At 39.0% G+C, this 20,296-nt stretch overlaps 1 protein-coding gene across 8 annotated transcripts in view; it reads right to left on the reverse strand.

The window, feature by feature from the left end:
- Window positions 1-630: 630 nt before the first annotated feature.
- sgcg (sarcoglycan, gamma) overlaps window positions 631-20,296 on the reverse strand; it is a 150,659-nt gene continuing 130,993 nt past the window's right edge. For all 8 annotated transcript variants that reach the window (XM_066699635.1, XM_066699636.1, XM_066699634.1 and 5 more), the window contains 5 exons: window positions 19,614-19,701; window positions 12,783-12,902; window positions 9,580-9,652; window positions 3,115-3,238; window positions 631-2,877 (listed from right to left, as the gene is read on the reverse strand). In XM_066699635.1, the coding sequence (XP_066555732.1) occupies window positions 2,704-2,877; window positions 3,115-3,238; window positions 9,580-9,652; window positions 12,783-12,902; window positions 19,614-19,701 (579 nt within the window). In that variant the 3' untranslated portion in view covers window positions 631-2,703. The remainder of the gene's footprint in view (window positions 2,878-3,114; window positions 3,239-9,579; window positions 9,653-12,782; window positions 12,903-19,613; window positions 19,702-20,296) is intronic.

A 20,296-nucleotide genomic window follows, 5' to 3' on the forward strand; every position in this document is an offset into this window, starting at 1 on the left:
GTAAAAAGGTTTAAACTGGTCTTCCATTACCAAGTATAGAGCTCTAGAGTCGCAGCTTTCGAACTGGTACAGTAAGATAATGCATTAACTGTCAGTAGAATTAGTCTTATTTGGACCACTAACAAACAAAATTATTGTGCTACCATGAACAGTATATACTTCTTTAAATGGCAGTAATTACAGTTACGGAAAGATATTAAAATGTGGCCCGCAATCTTACATGTTTTGCCTCTTTTGGTCAAAACTTAAAAAGTAATGCATCATTTTTTTGGGAACAAAATTGCTTTATAGCCTATTTCATGTCAAAGTGAAATAATTGCTTGGGAATTTTGAGTGCATTACATTCTCAGGCATAGCCTTTAGGCATGAATACTTTGGACTATCATAGCATTATTTGTTATTACATAAAAGCTCTTCTGGAGATACCTACCCCTCTTCCTTCATACATTCTGCTATGTTCCTGTCTAAAAGGGTTGTTACCAGTTTCTGATACTGTCAAGCGGTCGACGGTTTTCAAGTAATATTTCTTGAAACATGTTCAGAAGCTGTAACAGCCCTTTAGCCACTTACACATATAAACAGGATACAGTGACAGTAATATCTGAAAGTCATAAGACAGTGTTCAATGAATAGCACAAAACCCCTTTATTCAGACATACAAAGGTAGATTGATAAATTCATGAAATTTCATAAAATTGCCCCAACGTTTGTACAGTGTTCCTCAAATAACAATTCAGAGAACATTTCTGACCTCTGGGTCTTTGAATATAATATTAGTAAATAGTTTTGTGTATTATTTTTAACATTGGCTATTCAATTAGATGTATAAGAGTCCTCACCCTTCATCATCAACAAGGTTTCTCCTGGCCGTTTGAGTGATTGTGACGATATACAAAGGGAACACGTATACTCTGCACAAAAATACTTCCCCCCCTTAAATGAAAACGAAACATTTATACGGCACAAAACTAATATATATATATATATATATAGAGAGAGAGAGATCTTTTTGTTAGAAAGCATTATGGCACTCTTGAGCGACTGATTTAAAAAAAAAAAAGTATTTAATTAAGGTTTAATTTAAATTTAAACTAGCATACAAATATCTTGTAGAAGTCAATAGTCTCAAGACACGTACTTTATTTTAATGTTTTAATCTACTCTAGCCGAATCTACGACCAGCTGGAATTGAGCGTAATCTTTATGGGCAAAGGTAATACAGGTTACTGGGATGTTACATATAAATCTTGCACCCCTACCATTGTGACCCTGTGCTTCTGTAATTATGTTATTACTCTGACTCATGTGAAACGTATTATATTTACATTATTTGATGATCCTTGTTATTATCAGTTGACAATATGGGGGGACCTGCTTTAGGAATCCAGACCTCAATTCCAACAAGATGAAGCTTCCAATACTTTTTCAATTTTAATGTGAATGTTTACTAAATGGAAAAAGAAAAAGTCATGCTAGCAAAGTATGTTGGTTGTTTGAAAAGAAATGAAGAGTGCAATACAAATTGTGTAATATCTCAATTATATTGACATAAATATCATCTAAAGTTCTATGATAGCAAAATCAATATTATACGAAGACCAGTTATTTTGAGCTGGACATGTTAGTGTGGTTTTAAGCACAGTGTGACAAACGTGTAACAAAACTAGCATTTCAGGTGGAAAACATAGTTAGTTTTCAATGAGTCAATGATTTGCATCAACTGAGCCACCATTCAAATCTATATGTTGTTCCAGTCCTACTGTGTTTCCAGTAAGTCTGAACCATTTCATTTCACTTCCTATCTCAAGCTACAGTACGTGACAATCATTGTAGAATTGAATGCATTACATTTTAGCCCCACTTGACTAGTGCTTTGTGCATTGTCATATTAATGTACATGTCACTAATCACTTTAATACAGAAACCAGTTTTATTCTGCTTAATTTAAGTGTAGTTAAAATTTAAAAATATATTTAAAAAATGTATTACATGGATAAAACTAGTCTTATTGTACCTTATTCCTGCTTAAAAAAGCTGGTCAATATACCCTTGGAATTGCCTGAAATAAACATCAAACAAATACAGGACACTAATATGCACGTAAGGAAGGTCTTTTAAATGAAATCCAGTCGCTGTTTGTTATTGCACGGACAAAATCAACTGATTGCATAGAAAGGAAGCTGTCACCAGCTAAACATGACCAGCTATAGACACTGTGTACAGAGAGGAAAAACAGAGTTAATAAAAGATTTCATGTTGGTTGGCACAGTTATCTTGCAGCTGGTAACAGTCAGTTAAAGATCTGAAAAAAATGTAGCTGCAGTATTGTTTAGTTATGGTCAAGAATACAACTGTTTCCATGATGTATACAGAGTATTTTTTAATGAAAATGAAAGCTGTTTTGCCACTGGAACCATACAAATATGGACAAAGCTGCTTAGTTTACTGGCAGTTTCCTTTAAAGCTGTATAATTGTGCTCTTGGGTCTCTCTTGAAGGCTTGTATAGTAACAGTCTGGGGGAAAGAATTTAAAAAAGGCTGTTGCGAATTCTTCAACATTTGTCACGAATTTCCGTTGAAAGCGAGTCTTTTTAAAGATGCTTTGGGCATACATGTGTAGAGAGATCAGAAGTGGAAGGAACAAAAAAGGATATTCCCAGTCAGAAAAAGCCTCCAGAGAATGTGCCGGGATCCCGGCCCGCCTCACTGGCAGACCCGGCTGTATTCGTGGCAAGTGGAGCCAACACCTGCCACAGACAAGTACAGTTTTCCGTCCGGGCACACGCACACCTCGTACAGCCCCTGAGAGTTCCCTGGCACGCCTCTCGTCCCTTGAGGTAACTTGGGCAGGCGCACGGTTTCGGCGTCCAGTATCAGCTGTGGAGTGACAGATGTGTGAGAGGTTAAGGTCACACTACTGAGCAGAGAGACCTTATTTATAGACGGCAGCCAGACAGGGCCGGGAGAATCCGCACTGCCACCATCTCTGCAGTGAGTTGCTGCCCACTCTTTCCAACCTCATATTTACACCAAGACTTACTTTTTGGTATTCATCACATCTGTTCAGATAATCATATCCATTTACACAGACAAATAAACCACATGTCCTCTTACCATCCCCTCACTCGTGTGCAACATTATATTCATCTGAGATGTGGCCTCTATGTTTCCTGCAAGAGCTTTGATGTGGACTCCTTTTGGAGCATCCAGACTCAGGGAGCGGGTGGGAGACTCGAGCCTGAAATCAGAGGAAATGAGAACAACAGGCTTTAAGGGATATTTAGAGACTTTTAGAGTCTTTTCAAAAGGTTTGGGTTAATCTTGCAGACAGAAATATTCTATTATCATCATCACTACTACTGTTCAGTACATGAGATTCATATTTGAGGCTTCTAAAAAGAAACTTCAGCTTTCAAATGTAAATTCCCTTTAAAGTTTGTCCGTCAATTGTCTTAACAGGTTTGTCTGAGTAAAATGTATATGTGTTCAAATATATGGTGTGAATTGTGAATAGCAACATATATATGTATATACACTCACCTAAAGGATTATTAGGAACACCATACTAATACTGTGTTTGACCCCCTTTCGCCTTCAGAACTGCCTTAATTCTACATGGCATTGATTCAACAAGGTGCTGAAAGCATTCTTTAGAAATGTTGGCCCATATTGATAGGATAGCATCTTGCAGTTGATGGAGATTTGTGGGATGCACATCCAGGGCACGAAGCTCCCGTTCCACCACATCCCAAAGATGCTCTATTGGGTTGAGATCTGGTGACTGTGGGGGCCAGTTTAGTACAGTGAACTCATTGTCATGTTCAAGAAACCAATTTGAAATGATTCGACCTTTGTGACATGGTGCATTATCCTGTTGGAAGTAGCCATCAGAGGATGGGTACATGGTGGTCATAAAGGGATGGACGTGGTCAGAAACAATGCTCAGGTAGGCCGTGGCATTTAAACCATGCCCAATTGGCACTAAGGGGCCTAAAGTGTGCCAAGAAAACATCCCCCACACCATTACACCACCACCACCAGCCTGCACAGTGGTAACAAGGCATGATGGATCCATGTTCTCATTCTGTTTACGCCAAATTCTGACTCTACCATCTGAATGTCTCAACAGAAATCGAGACTCATCAGACCAGGCAACATTTTTCCAGTCTTCAACTGTCCAATTTTGGTGAGCTTGTGCAAATTGTAGCCTCTTTTTCCTATTTGTAGTGGAGATGAGTGGTACCCGGTGGGGTCTTCTGCTGTTGTAGCCCATCCGCCTCAAGGTTGTACGTGTTGTGGCTTCACAAATGCTTTGCTGCATACCTCGGTTGTAACGAGCGGTTATTTCAGTCAAAGTTGCTCTTCTATCAGCTTGAATCAGTCGGCCCATTCTCCTCTGACCTCTAGCATCAACAAGGCATTTTCGCCCACAGGACTGCCGCATACTGGATGTTTTTCCCTTTTCACACCATTCTTTGTAAACCCCAGAAATGGTTGTGCGTGAAAATCCCAGTAACTGAGCAGATTGTGAAATACTCAGACCGGACCGTCTGGCACCAACAACCATGCCACGCTCAAAATTGCTTAAATCACCTTTCTTTCCCATTCAGACATTCAGTTTGGAGTTCAGGAGATTGTCTTGACCAGGACCACACCCCTAAATGCATTGAAGCAACTGCCATGTGATTGGTTGGTTAGATAATTGCATTAATGAGAAATTGAACAGGTGTTCCTAATAATCCTTTAGGTGAGTGTATATATATATATATATATATATATATATATGGTTAGGTCCATCAATATTTGGACAGTGACATTTTGGCTCTGTATGCCACCACAATGGATTTGAAAGGAAACAATTCAATTGAGCAGCATTTCACTTGCTGAAGGCAAAACTGAACGCAAAACACCCCAAGAACAAGCAGGAACTGAAGACAGCTGCACATCTTGATTGTTTCCTTTCAAATCCATTGTGGTGGCGTACAGAGCCAAAATGATGACAATTGTGTCACTGTCCAAATATTTCTGGACCTATCATACACAGAAAGAGAAAAGCCTTGTTGCTTTAATAATGCATGCTTTGAACATTTTCCTGACCCTTCCCTTCAAGCACATTGAATCTACAGAGCCACATCACAAATGTAAGCTTTGGCTTTTTGTTAGCGTTACATCAAATGAAACCCCAGTTAAATATTTTCACAAATCCCCCTCCAGCCACAGTTAGCCAGTGTCAGCCTGACTCCTGCTAGAAACCTCTGGTAACCCCATTATCTCAGTGAGGAGCACAGGGTCCTGAGAGGACGCCTATAAAAGACAATTAAAGTTTTACATTCATCGTCAGGCATGATCGTGACCCAGGGTGGTACGGCTGCAGGTGGTACTTTTTATCATATTCTCTTTAGAGCACTTGCCTGCAGCGAAACACCTAACAGAGATACATTCTGAGCAGTGATCGGTTAAATGTACTGAATTACAAATGCATAGTATAGCACTACATGAGAAATTTTACATCCTGTATCATATTCCATTCCCAGAATAGAATTTGTATAATAATAGCTCTATATATTTGGGAATTAAAAAAAATATATACAAAATAAATACAAAACTTCCCAAAATTAATTTTAGCCATAGCAAAACTCAGATAATAAATAAATTGTATACAAAAGAAATGATAAAAATAACTGTGCAGCAAGTGAATTCAATATTGTAAGCAGCCACATGAGGGAGCTGTCTACCCATGTGTTACAGAACGATCCTTCTTATTCTAGACTTAAATTGCTGTCAGTGTCACTTATGCGTGGGACATGATATTGGGGGTGTATCATTATTACACCATTAATAAATAATATAAACACATAAAGCAAAGCAAGACACTGACTAGAATGAGCCTTACTCCGTAATACCTGCCATTATTAAAACATTACTATGTAACATTTTCAAATAATCTTGTTCTTCATTTTATTTTCTCAGATGTTGAGAACAGAAATCTCCTTCATGAAAAGTGCCGGACAAAATTAAATTGGTTAAGGAAATGCAAAAACATGGTCATTTTGAATTAATACCCGAGAAAATGCTCGTTTGTGAACATACCCAGTGTGCAATAAATGTTCTAAAGAAAAGACTAAACCAAATAAAAGCTGCAGGACAGAACTGATGTTTTCAAGAGTTCCATTTTGAGCTGCTCTATGGGAATCAATGCGAAGTTATAGGATTAATTACAAGGTGCTTTAATTCAAAAACACCTCTATTGTAATGTTGGGAATGAAAGGATCGGCTCTATCCCACTTAATCAGGAGGGGGCATTATTCAATTTACTATTGAGAAGGAAGAAACACCCCATATATCAGAAGAACGCTTTATATTTTCTTCATGGTCTGAAGCTGGCAATCTCTCCCTGCATCTTAAATCACCCTGAACACATGCAAAGGTAAACACTTGATACCGGGCACGTCGAATGCCACAAATCTCCAAATCCAACCATTGATAAGAGATTCACTTGCAAATGCAAAGGTCTAAATCCCCTGTGAAAGGTAATTTCACATCTGTCTCACTGCTCTTCTGAGGCATCAGTACACAGATATTGTATTAACATATTGAGGAATATATATATATTCATTTCATAATTAATGCCTAACAGAAATAATCCCTTTTGAGGAATAAATACTCTGAGCAGCTTTTTAAAAAATAAAACAAAAGTGGCTGAAGTCATTACACACGTTGAAATAAATCAAAAATAAATCTCTGTTTATCTCCCAGATTAAATAACACCATGACTTCCACGGGAGTCTGGGAACAGTCTGCACGGTTTACAGTGCGGTTTTCATTTGGATACAGTGGAAAAGGGGGATTTTACATTTCAAGTAGATTTCTTAAACCAAAACATCTCTTAATTGTGCGATGCAAAGCTGTGAAAGTTCCTGTTTCACTTGAAGCTCTGTGAAGCTCCTGTCAGCTACACTAACCAGCCTGGTGGCGGCAGCAGACTTTCAGCGTCTTTAAAGTCCATTAAGTGTGACTCACTGAATATCAGGCACTTTATATTCCTGCAGACAACAGCTCTGAAGGTTAAAACAAATTATTTTAGCTCAAGCAGACTTCACTACTTCACACATCATTCTGGTTTTATTGAGCTTTACCACTGTATTCCCCGATTTTTTTTTTTTACACTTAAGTGACTTAATAGGACGGCAGACAGTGTAGAGAGTGTAGATTCAGGGTACGTTTATAATTCGAACATCAATTCTCCCTGGCAAACTGAAAGAAGCTATTCTTGCACTGGGACAAATATGCTACTGGCGGCTTAAATGTAATCTACTATACCAATGGCAAGCTCGCTTCCATTCTTGGGGTAATGCTGCTTAAATCCCCTTAAAGTCATTTATGGGGTTATACCTTAAACATATTTGGTGAAGCGAGAGTATTTTTATATTTGAAAGTCAAAATGAATCAAGAAAAAAGATACCTAAATGAAGCAATAAAAGAATAAAGTTAATAAGAATAATGGTTTCTAAACATCTTCGTCATATCTGTGTAGCTCACGACCTTTTTGAGCTGCAGACATTGCAAACCTTCTCTGTAGAGAGAGATAATAATCCAGCATTAATAATACAAAAAAATGAATAAACCAAGATCTAGTTTTGGTGCCAGATGTCTGAACTTATTAGTCTGGGGGCTGTGAAAGCTGTGGTGCGAAAGAAGCAGCTCATTATTGTGCTGAGGGTCACTAGCTTCACAGCACAGGGACACATTTCCCTCTCCCCAGACCACAGACTCTGGCGCATTAATCTCACGTTTACGCAGTTGTTGCTGAAATCATCACGAGGCCTTCACAAAGCATCCGTATCATGTTTACGTCCACCCATCGCTCACATGGGCTTCTAAGCACAACGCAGGATGAATGGTAATTATGAAGTCATACTATCAGACCGCGGAGAGAAATGCAGACAGAGATGATCAGAATCGCAGGGCGAGGCAGAACAGGGAGACGGGAATGCAAACAGGAGCATGTGACATCATGAACACGACAACCTTTAAAATGGTTGTGAATGATGACAAAGCCAAGCTTGAATAATTACAGATAACAGATCGCAAAGGATGATGTAGAAACGAACCCTGTACTACTTAGTGAAAATGTAGTGATTCAACAGCAAACACAATGACGTTTGGATCCCTACAGGGAAAGTGGTCTAAATGACAATAACCACACCGATCTGAGAAGCCGGCTCCAGGGCATTACGGGTAACAGGGATCAAAGTCCAGATGTGACTGATGGCAGGCTGCTCAAGTGTCCCAGGCGTTCTGGCACCGTTGAGTAACGAGCCGTTTGAACGGGCTCTCACTCTGATGGGCTCTGAGCGCCGCTGCCAACCACGAGACTGTCACTGTCACACAGGACATCCTTGCACTGCCTGTGAACCTTGTCCATGATGGCATTTTATATTCATCTCTCACATATTGCTGAAGATAGAAAACAGTTGCACTTCGTCTTCCACATGGTCTTCGCTGACCCCTATCAATTCTACAGGCATATAATTACTCAATTTGTTTCATAAAAGGGTTCAAGACTGAGGCCGACAAGAGGTGACTGGTAGGTTACAATTCAAGCATGCTTCTTAAGAGTTTACCATGACAATTATTATTAGAATCAACTACCACAGCTGGAAATGAACTGACAGCACTAATCCTATTAAACTAGGCAGATTTAAATATATATATATATATATATTTAAGATTTACAGTGTATTGTTTAAAAACCTAAACTAAAAAAACAAACTATTGTCTTATACCCCATTGAAACTGAGAAACTGAGAAAGACAGTTGTATTTCCAGGGCTTTCTGTGGAAGGAGATCGAACAGCATAAGGAAAAGTAAGAGCAGCAAATCACTAAAGTAACAGGGCGATCACCCAGACGCAGCACTTAGTCACTGCAGTGAAGTGAAGTGTAAAGGGCAATATGAATATCTAACCCAGAGCCCCTCAGTGGCAACCCAGCTAGTGTGGAACAGAGTTCAAATGAAAACGCGTAATGAAACCAGACTGAATAAAAGCCAAACCGAAATGCATGAAGAATATGTTCCCTTAAGCATGACGAACAAATATATTCTGTGTCCTGCTGAGGCACGCATGCCGGGGACAAACAAAAAGGCCCTGTTCTTGTGTGTCACGTGTTCAAAGAATGATTCAGAGCTTTGGTAAACGGTCTCATCGAGTTTCTGATAATCTAATGTCATGCCCTGATGCATTGAGAAATCTCAGAGACCTCCGTATTCCCTTCCTCTCCGTTGGTCAGAGTGCATGTGAGATTATGGAGAGCGGCAGGAGTGCCAGGGGACTGAATGAGGCTTATCTGGGCATCCAGGTGAAGTACTTTGAGGCAACAGAGCTCGCTGGGGTTTAAGGATGATCTCTCTTTAAATAAATATCAACAATCTGAGAACTCACCCAGAAGACACATCTTTGCTTTTGGGAAGGGGGGTGGGACATTTCCTAAATTTACCAGGTGTCCCTCTAAATTGAGAAATATGACAAATACATAAATAGCATGGACTTGTTCGGAGTGCTTGGACTGATTTACCTACCTTAGGTCCTTGAAAGCTTCAGCCTTGACAAGAGGTGTTTCTACAGAGTGTTCAAAGAGAGCGCCTTCAGGGCCTAAAACACACACACACACAAACAAAACATACAGAATTAGACTGAACTGTATTATCTTTAGGCAACCACACAAACAGCTGTATTTCTAGTGGCAGTGTACTGACTTTATGACCATATTCTCACATTATAAAGTATGTACCTCTATATGAAACTTTGTATTACTTTGGCAGAAAATATATTTTAGAATTTAAGCATATTCAAGTGTTTCTGAAACCACACCAAAATCAAATTGCTATCATTTTCACATGAACATCAGGACAGGGATAACGCTCTTGAATATGAGTCAATTTGTGCTCAGGGGACACTTATTAATTTGGATGGAGCAAACCAAAATTAGTACAGAACATTACATAGTTTCCTGACAACAGCTATTACTACAGAGTCTATACATCTCCTGTCTGCTAACCTGGACAGACCTTCACAACAACCTGAGAGCTATCCATTTTCCAGGAAACATGTCAGGCAGAGATTGTGTGTCCACTGGCATAGAGTCACCTCTCCCCCCGAGCTTCGACTGACAAATGAATCTTTATTGGAACTAGTTCTGCCCTCTACTTTGCCCATCCGTACGCTCTCGATCTCTCTCCTCCTCTCTCTGTCTATCTGCTCCCATCTTCTTTATAGCTTATTTTTTATGCCACAGACATTTATCAAGTCCTGTAGTGAACGATGCTCTTGGCAACCGGCCATCTTGGTTCTCTGGCCAAGTCTGATGACATCATTCGGCACATTCTTCTCCTTGGATAAGAAAAAAAACTTTCCCGCCAGTAGTATGTTGCCCAGAATAACAATATTCTTCTGAAAGCATTGTGTCGGACAAGATTTAAACAAATGTCACATTTTATTACAACCATTACTGTACCAATACAAAAAAATATAATTACACACAACTACATAGAAAAAGAAACAAGCTACAAAGAACCATTTTTAAATTCTGTGATTTTAATTAAAAGACAAATCATAAAAGTGTGGAGAATTATGAAATATCTTTTGTAAATATTTCCATTTCTGATCATGAATTTTCAATCTGAATTTGATGAATGTTCAACAAGCAGAACAAGGTCCAGGGAACTACACTTTCCTCTGCATTTTGTTTTTATTATTTGCATTTCCTGACCTACACCGCTCTTTAAACCTGTTTATAGTCGTAAACAACTTATCAAATTAAGTTGATATATTGCATAATCTCCTCTTTATTGCTGGAAAGCATGCATTAAACATCGGTGCTACAGATGATGCAAAGGAAAGGCCTGATCCTTTCCTCACAGACTTCTCACTGTCTCCAGAGTCAAAGAGTGCCATTTCTCCCAAACATACTTGCTGGCAGTAACTAAGTGTTCGGCGCTGTGGGTGAGAGCGAGGCAGACAGTTCACAGCTCATCCCATCAACTGGGTATTAGAATGTTTGAGGTAGCATTAATGCCTTAATAACATTGAGATGAGTGTCTAAGCCCTCCAGTGCAAAAAGGCAATGTTGCACATTCTGCACACGTAACGCGATGCGTGATGCATGATTCGTGAACTCTGTGTCGGAGACCCACACAGACAGGATTGAGACACTTCCAGCTATGCTCTCACTCAGAGAGAGGTCTTTCAGCAACCTCTGGTAACGACTGGCTCTGAGCAAAGACAAGAAAACAAATGTTTTCCCAAGCGAATTCTGTGCATCTCGAAGATTTTTAATTATAAACTCAATGCACAAGGTTTGCTCTCAACAAGTCTTTCTTTTCAACTCAAATAATTCATCAATGCACGATTCCTCATCAAACCTGCCTGATTCAGTTCAGAAATGGACCTGGATTCACAGCTTTAAAGCCAAAACAAACCAACAAACAAAAAGCTTAAATTAAGAAAAAATCCAAACTATAGATTTTGGAGAAATAACAATTGCGATCTCAAGCATTAAATTGCGCTTTTTGTCAGTTTCACATCAACGGTAAATGTGTGAGCATCAAATGTATGCTCTCCTGTTCTCCCTGTTTAATGGGTTTCGGACTACACTTTGTGGTTAGAGTCTTTTTCAAAAACGGTGTTCTGGAGACTACAAGGGCCTTTGATCCCTGCCGGTGACCCAAACTGTTCCCAAGCCGCAGAAAACACCATGATGCAGCTATTATAAGAAAGCTGTTAGCAGAAACACTCATCAGCAGATTGGCTAACAGCGTGAATGAACACCAGGTTTCCTTGTCAAGCGTTGAAACTCACTAAGATTATTAACTGCTGTACATTCTCAATTAAAAGTGACCTAACAAAGTTACCATAAAACATCAGGGAGATGATGAATATTACAACCACCACAACCACCATCACCAACACAACAACAAGACTGCACACAAGGTGACCTTCACAGCACAGGCAAAATAGCCGGTTGTGTGGCTAGTCATCTCAGTTAATGTACAGCTGAGCAGAAGTAACTTTTTAGTTTGTCTTAATGCTGTTAGCTGCAGTCACTCCAATACCAGATCAGTGTTTAGCAGAAAAGAATGTAATAGCATAGTGCAATGTTTTGAAGCAGGTATATGTATATTTGAGAGATTTTCTTTCCATTAAGAATCAATACATTGTTTTCAGGCCAGATGGTCTCCTGGTGAATGAAAGGATAATTAAATTTGATACAAATAGAGCTATAATGAGCTTCTCTGAAACTGGTTATTAATTAATAAACAAGCCAGTGCCCCCCTTTAATTTTACCTCCTCAAGCAATTCAATTTCAAATTAGTTTTGTCGCTTTTTTAAACTTTCATTAACATGCAGCTCCCTCAGAAAACGCCCCTCACAGGACCACAATGCAAACAAACACAGCAGCTTCAACTGGCTTTTAATTAATCTAGCTGGAATATAACAATCATTAATTCAAAATGAAAACAAAACGGACACAGGTGATGCATTCACCACAAGTAACATTCATTTTACTTGGACTTTTTCAAAATGGTGCACCGTTCACCACTTCAGAGACATAAATATCTGCCAAAACACACAAATAACTAATTTATAATATCTTTTATAGGAGTTCAGTAATTTAAAGTAACACTACCTATACTTTCTATTTTGTATATTGTGTGTTGTATGTTAACTGGGATAGCCCTAATTTTAGTTTTTGTGTCAAGGAACTATACATGAAAAGGCCTACCTGTCACTCTGAGCTTGTCGGCCCCAACAACCACTTCCTGTTCGTTTGCAGAGAACAACATCTTGCCACTGTTGGAGTTAATCTCAAAGCTTTGTCCTTGGGCTTCAACCATTTGCGGACCTAGAAACAGAACAAGAAGAAATACAATAGAGAGTACAGTTCTATAAATATTACGAGTCATTTAAAGTTTGATACCATCGTGACAATATTTTCAAGGGAGCCGGTATTTTTGTGCGCGAGAGAAAGCCTTAGAAGCAAGATTCAGAAACTGTCCTCGTTCTTCCAGTGGGGAAGGAGCTGTTTGTCAGAAATGTGAAGATCACAGTGTGAGTGAAGTCAGTAGACCTGGGTACCCTGAGGTATGCTAGTGTATTAATACATCATTCAAGACCCAGTTTAACAATATGAAACGGTACATAAGAATCTGAAAACAAATTAGGAAAGTGAGATGTAAGAAAAGACATACAACGTTGTTTGGTGGGGCACCCACAAGACACTAAAATAACCTGAATTCCCATGCTGCAGCTTACATAGATCATCTCTGCTAGACCTCATTGGATGACTTGCTTAGTTAGAAATCCAAAAATCACACAATTAGGAACTGTGGACAAAACTGAGATTAGAGAACTTTCATATGTAGCAATTACTGACAAAATCACATTAGAGTGGAACAGAAAACTGTGCTGCCTTTGTTTTCCTTGGCTTCCACCAGAACGAACCAACGTATATCACAACAGCTGGAAACCTGATTTCTGCTAATCACAAATTGACATGACGTTGTTTGATTGAGCCCACATGAGGTGCAGGACTCATACAGAGACACAGAACAGTGGTGAATTCTAATGGTGATCGATTTGGACATTGAGGGAAAACCAACTCAAAGAGATCCAGTTAATTAAGAGAGGAAGTCAAAATTATCCATGGCGGGGGGGTGGAAATTATCTAAAGTGTAGACATTCCTCATAGCAGGGGGTTCAATAAAATTGTCTTCTGAAGAATGGAAATTATGCAGATAGTTTAGTAAATAAAGTCTAACCTGATGTTTAATTTTAGACAATGTAGTACAAGACAAAACACCTCAACGTGCATGATATTTCTCAATTTCTCCATTTTAAATGTCAAAATATAATTATTATTTTTCTCACAGGTTCCCCCCCCCCCGCCTCCGGATTGCCATTCATCCGCAGACAATCTTGATGTTCACGGATATTAAACGCCCTTGACAACAGACACCAGCCGCAAAGTACTTCTGCTAGATTAAGTCTCACAGCACAGCTAGTTAAATGAGGCTGCAGTGAAGTCCTGAGTTCCCTTAAGTGCTTTCGAGAGAGAAGGAAAACTGGCCTTTTTTTCCCTCTTCATGAACCTGCGAACACACATTGTGGGATAAGCAATAATCAAAATGTCCATTTCTGAACTCCATGGCACTTTACACCTCCCACACTCATGGCAGTGCAACGAGGAGAGTGGAATAGTCGGCATGATGAACCGGCCAGCCTCAGGGGGACTCGGTGAAATGGACATTACAGATTGTCGATTCGTGTTCATGCCTTACAGGTACGCTGCAGATGGTATCATTAAGATAAGGCAACTGCAGGTCTCCGAGGCAGGGACGATAAAGCAGCAAGAAATCTTTTGTCATGGGCAGAAAGAAGCAGGGCAGGTTAATAGCAATGGCGTTTACTAATATAAAAAACTATAAAACAACCCAGGTTAAATTAACATTTCAACCCCTTGCGCCCTGGAAAGCGGCGCCTGGAAGAAATGCTCTCGGGCTCCGGACGCAAAGTGCTGATGATCTTATAACTCAAGCAGGGATCAGAGGGCTGTGAAAAGTTATAACCCTTTATTTAACTGCAACGGTGAGAAGCAGGAAGTGGCCCATCTTTTTAACGGACTTTCTAGTTTTTACTAGTTAGAAAGTTGCAATGTTAGAATCATTTTGGAAAACTTTATGAATGGATTATAATTTGTTTAGTAGATTTCAAGTTTGTATAGTTTGATTCCAACGATGAACACACAAACACACTAATTGTAAAAGCACGCCTTTCAAAAGTACAAGAACAAGTTTAGACCACACTATTTTGCGTATTCAATTTTGCATTATTATTTGCTCAAACAAAGTATTGTACAGACAAGAGTGTTTGGCATATATTGGTAATAATTCATGTATCTCGCACAACTGTCCATTAATCCAAATGCAGGTACAAAGCCATTAATGATGTGGAGAAAGTAAGGCATTGTCAGGACTGTACTGCAGTCAACATGGATTTGTGTTAGTGCCCGTAACAGATGTATTTATTGATTTGTCACTCTAAATAGAACTGCAATATTTATGAGCACTTACTATTGTAATACATTTGCAAATGTATTTGTCCTGAGGTACAACACCAGAAACGAAGTGTTTCTTTCCATTTGAGTTAGCTAGTCAAAGTGCTAAAACTGTGAAATCATCACCGTGAAAATGTTGCATCTTTCTGACCAATTGCATCAACATTATAAGCATTAAAAGCCATCAATATCATCTCAAAGCAGTAATTTATGTGGCATGCCCAATTATAAACTTACAACATTTAACAAGCCACTTTACTAATTGCAGTGAGAATGGTAGACATCCATCATTTGTACATTACCATTCGAAAAGAGCCTTATTAATTTAATGGGTCATAAATTTGAAGTCGCAAGAAACGGATTATTACTTTTTAAAGTTGTGTTATCAGGGTGAGAGTTGGGGGAGTACTGCCGAATATACGTTGTTTTTTTTTCTCCACATTTCACTTATTCGAACACCCTAATAAGCATTTCAGGTGTGTATGCAGTAACACCTGTACAGCTTTACAGAACAACACTTTGAGCTAAAAAAAAAAATGAATTAACTGAACTTACTCAATTTTTTTTATTTAAAAACACCTTCCAAGTATGTTTCGAAACTGACTAAACACAGACTGATCAAGATCAGCGGAAATATTTTATTTGTCATAATAAAACACAGCCATATCTTGAGGAATTGCCTCAGCATTACTGAAAACTAATTCACTGAAGCACAGATATCAATACCATTTAGGGCAAGAAAATGTAAAAGAAAAACTACTCAATATCACCAATAACCTCATTGACATCTTGCCACTGTTCAGAGTTTTATCAATATTAATTAGTATTTCACTATTCAAGCCCATTTAATGTTTGTGACCAATATACCGGTGTTCAGCTCACACCTTGCATGAGTCTCACCAAAACACACTTTGGGTCGGCGCACCAGCAGAATATTGACCTCTACTTACTGCTGTGAATGTTACGTAATATATTGTGATGCTGGAAAATGACTGTGATAAAACAGAGTGGTACAAGTGAGAGAGAGAGAGGGAAGAGTGAAGAGGAATTGAATTGAATTGCGGTCACAAACTTGGACTCGGTTTGTGGACTTTGGCTTTGGCTCGCATTTCGGACTGGTTGCCGTTTGTTCTTGTCATTAGGTTCCATTGGGGACTGGAAGACATTTCGGGCCCTCAAAGCTAAAGAAGATAATGTATTATTGGGAGTAGAAGTGGGGAAAAACAAAGAAAAAGTATATGTTATGTATTACAGAGGGCATTAAGACAAAACAACATAATTGCCTGAGCACTGTGGCAGGCATCTGGCCCTGGAGCTGTAAAAAGACTTTTAAATGGATGAAATGGGAAACAACCATTAAAAAAAAAGAGAGAGAGAGAATCATGTGGGAGGAACGGAGTGTAAATGTGAATACCAAAATTGTTTAATGGCTGTGCTCACTGTAGTTCCCCCTGAGATAAAAAAAAATAAAAGCCCCAAAACGTTCATGAAGGGAACAGCGCAGAATACTCTTTACTTATAAAATGTGAGTTTCATATACTTTACGGACGCAATATCAAATACCACCTAAATCTTCATTTTATAAAATATTCACGGCATCAAATTATCAGTTAGCAAATTATGCCTGAAATTAAAAGGAGCCTACAGTTTTTTTTTATTTCTTTCTGAAGGTCATTAAAGCTCTTTCAATACTCGAGTTGGAGGGGCATGCGAAAGGGGTTGGGGCCTTTTAAAACTTGCAGAGCCATGAAAATATAATCGCCTCTGAAATAATTCAATTAGTTTTGTAATTTGTCCTCCCCCTAATTACTTTGATATTACATTCTTCTCCAAACCCAGCTGGACGCAGATTAAAGGCTTGCAAATAATAGTCTTCATCGGCATCGGGGTCCTGCAGAACTAAATATCAGCCTCTCATCACGGAGATGCAAAGGAAGATATTTGGTTAAATTAAGTTTTAATGGAAATCTTTGAGGACAAATGAAAGGAGGAAAGCTAATGGGTTTTATGAAGTTATTAATTAAGTTTGGTTTATGAAATTGGCTGCAGGGTCTTCCTGTGAAGGACATTATTGAACCCCTATCACACATGCAGCATGCTTCATTAACACTGAGCTCTGCCTATTATAACTTTAATGAACAAATCCCCATCGCTTCCAAGCAAAACAATACCAATGCAAAAATGCAATCTGGGCCTATCAAGGTACAAGGAAAATAACGCAGTGAGCCTTGGCCATGATTCGGTTCAGTTAGTTCAAACTCAACCTTATCCTCTTGGAAAATGCTCATAAAAATACAGTGCCTTTCATATATTAAGTGCCGGTCTACAGTCAAACATCTAAATCTAGTATTCAACGGTCTGTACTATGTTAACATCTATTTGAAATTATTCCTTCTCATAACCCGATAGATGTGACTTGTGTAATATCGAACCAATACATTAATAAACAGTAAATTATATGAACCACAGCTCTCCCTAACGAACAACTGTGCTTTGCCTACTCTGACGTTTGAAGGAGGTCTCTCTCTGTCCCTTTTTTCTTCCACGTCTTCTCGTTGATGATAAACTTGCCAAGTCCTGTATGACCGTAAAAGCCAAATATGCCAAATTAAGCTGCAGGAACTTGATTCAGTACATAGTGCATCCTTGTTACTGATCTGCCAGCTGGTCTGGTCAAATAAGGACAAATTAGGACATATTTGCTCCAGGCTGGGCTAAATCCAGTTGTATTTGGAAGGTACTGCACAAATAAGGAAATCCAAGTGGCAGCGACTCGTCACTATCACTGGGTTCCTGGAGGCGGGGGGGGCGTGGGATAATGACTGGAATTAAGACACTGCAACTCTGCGTGTGCAAATGGGTGTCTGAAATACGGCCTGCTTTCCAGCCTGACGCCAGAATGTTGCAGGCTAGTCTCACGGTGTCACGTCTATGTATAGACCCTTGGTTCCTTTACAGGACCAGCCAAACAGCTGACAAGCAACCTCATCCCCTGTAAAGTGGCATAAATAGTTAAGCCATAAAATAAACATCAGGGTCTTACTTAAGCTAGGGAACCCATGCAGAAAATCCTCCATTGTGCTTTGCGGGTTTCAACAAATGGAAAAATGAAGTAAACTGTAGCTTCTTTTACCACGAATAGATAGGATGCTTTTTACAAGGAGGGCAAGAGGGTTAGACTACCCTTTACACTCGTTACTGTCCACAGCAGTTGTGAGACAGTTAAAATCTTTACACTGTAATGAGGCTCATAGTATTGCCAAGTTACCCTTTTAAATAGATTGATCAGAGCTCCTCACAGGTGCGCTGCAGACTTCTTTAATAAACTTCTATGTCTGCAAAGTAATCTTGATACCGCCAGTTCATAAACCAAAAACCAATTATTATAGCCCTTGAGGATGAGACGTAAAACAGTATATTAGTCAATAAATTTCAAACTGATCTTCCTGGCACTTTTGATTAAGGTGTGTATTAAATTTTAATAGGTTTTAATTTAAGGTAAAATAAGTTTAACTTGTTATGAATTGTGATGAGCATGCATAGGCCTAATTAACCGATGATCAATAATCTATTAACCTATAATGGCTGTCAGAATGCAAAACCTGCATTTTACATTCCTGTCATCTAAGCTTTTTGTAAAATTGGACTAACTTTTAGCTGCGCCTCAATATGGAGGATTTTTTTGAAACATTAAAGTTTAATAAAAGCCATTACAGTCCATTGTAAGACTTGATCATTAAATGGGATTTAAGAAGATGACAGTTCCTCTGCAAAGACTTGTATCTGCAGAGTGTCAATTATTGATTTTTTTGTACAAGGGAGGTAAAACTTTACTTTTTTTTTTAAACATACTGCTTCCAAGAAAATATAAAATAGTTTTTTTTATATCCAAGACATAGAAAAGTGCAATTCACTTTTAAATAAATTCTGAATTAATTTACTGTGACTTAAACAAAAAACGACAGCGACTAACTGACTTGGTATGTCACACTCCTGTCTCTCGTCTTTAAAATAATACCTTTGCATAGGACGTAAAGGTTAAGGTGTAACTGAAGAGCCTCTCAATTTAAGACATTCAAAACTCAGATGAAATATGATTGGAAACTCTCCTGCATCACATGTCTGACAGTGCAAAGCTGCTGCTGTTGTGCACAGAGAAGACACTGGATTCCTGAATATGTTCTGGAGTACCAAAATGATCAGCATTTACTGGCTGGTAGAGTGCTGGGTAGGGACAAACTGGCCTGTCTGAATACCACTCCTTCCCCCAGGCCTGTCTCCTAGACCCCATTTGAAGGAATTACATAGTTGTCTAGTAGTAAGCTTCATTGTGTAACATAACCAATTTACATTTCCGTTGCATTCCAAAATGGCAAGAACGGATGGAAAAACGAAGAGTAATCTACTTTTGCTGCTTCATCATTTAAATATTGAGAGGGTTTTAGTATCACAGCATGCGCAAGACCAGTGGCGCTCCTCTCAATGGAAACGACATCTTACCTACTGATAATCGGCCGGTCACGTCCCCGTCTGAATTCCGGGCGTTGACCGTGACATTTTGAGAGGAGTGCAGAAGCAGTGACGAGTCCTGCAAAACAGAAGAAAACACAAAGAAATAATATAAATATAGGTCAGCACTGTCATAGTGTAATACACATCATAAATACAACTGTAGGCACTGACAATTCAGAAGAGGATAAAAAATAAAACTTTCAGGTTCTGAGTGGGTTTCAAGATAGGGGAACCCTTGCTAGTTAAAACACTGAATGAGTGTTATCTCCATTAGTTAATATCCATAAACTAGTCTGCAATGATGTGATGAAGGCCACAATACTCACACTTTCCAGGCAGTTCACAGAGGAGGCTGTTGAGTTTGATATAAGACACCAGGATTGAAAGATACTCGGCAGCCGCCTCCTCCTGTGGTTTTACAGTTTAAATTTGATACTGAAATTAAAATGAAGCAAGAAACCCTTGGAGTTTTTTCCAGAGTACATCAATGTTTTCGTCTGTTTACTTCCCCTGCTCTAATGAATCACAGGAGTGGTTTTAGATTAGTCTCCAGACAGACGCGCTGATGACAAAGGCACACAGATGGGGCCAATAAAGCCTTACATAAAAATAAAATACAGCTTTGAAAACCGGCCACTGCTTGGAAGCACTACGTGTGTAACACAGGACTT

Source organism: Amia ocellicauda, chromosome 3 (assembly GCF_036373705.1).
Source record: "Amia ocellicauda isolate fAmiCal2 chromosome 3, fAmiCal2.hap1, whole genome shotgun sequence".
Lineage (NCBI taxonomy): Eukaryota > Metazoa > Chordata > Actinopteri > Amiiformes > Amiidae > Amia > Amia ocellicauda.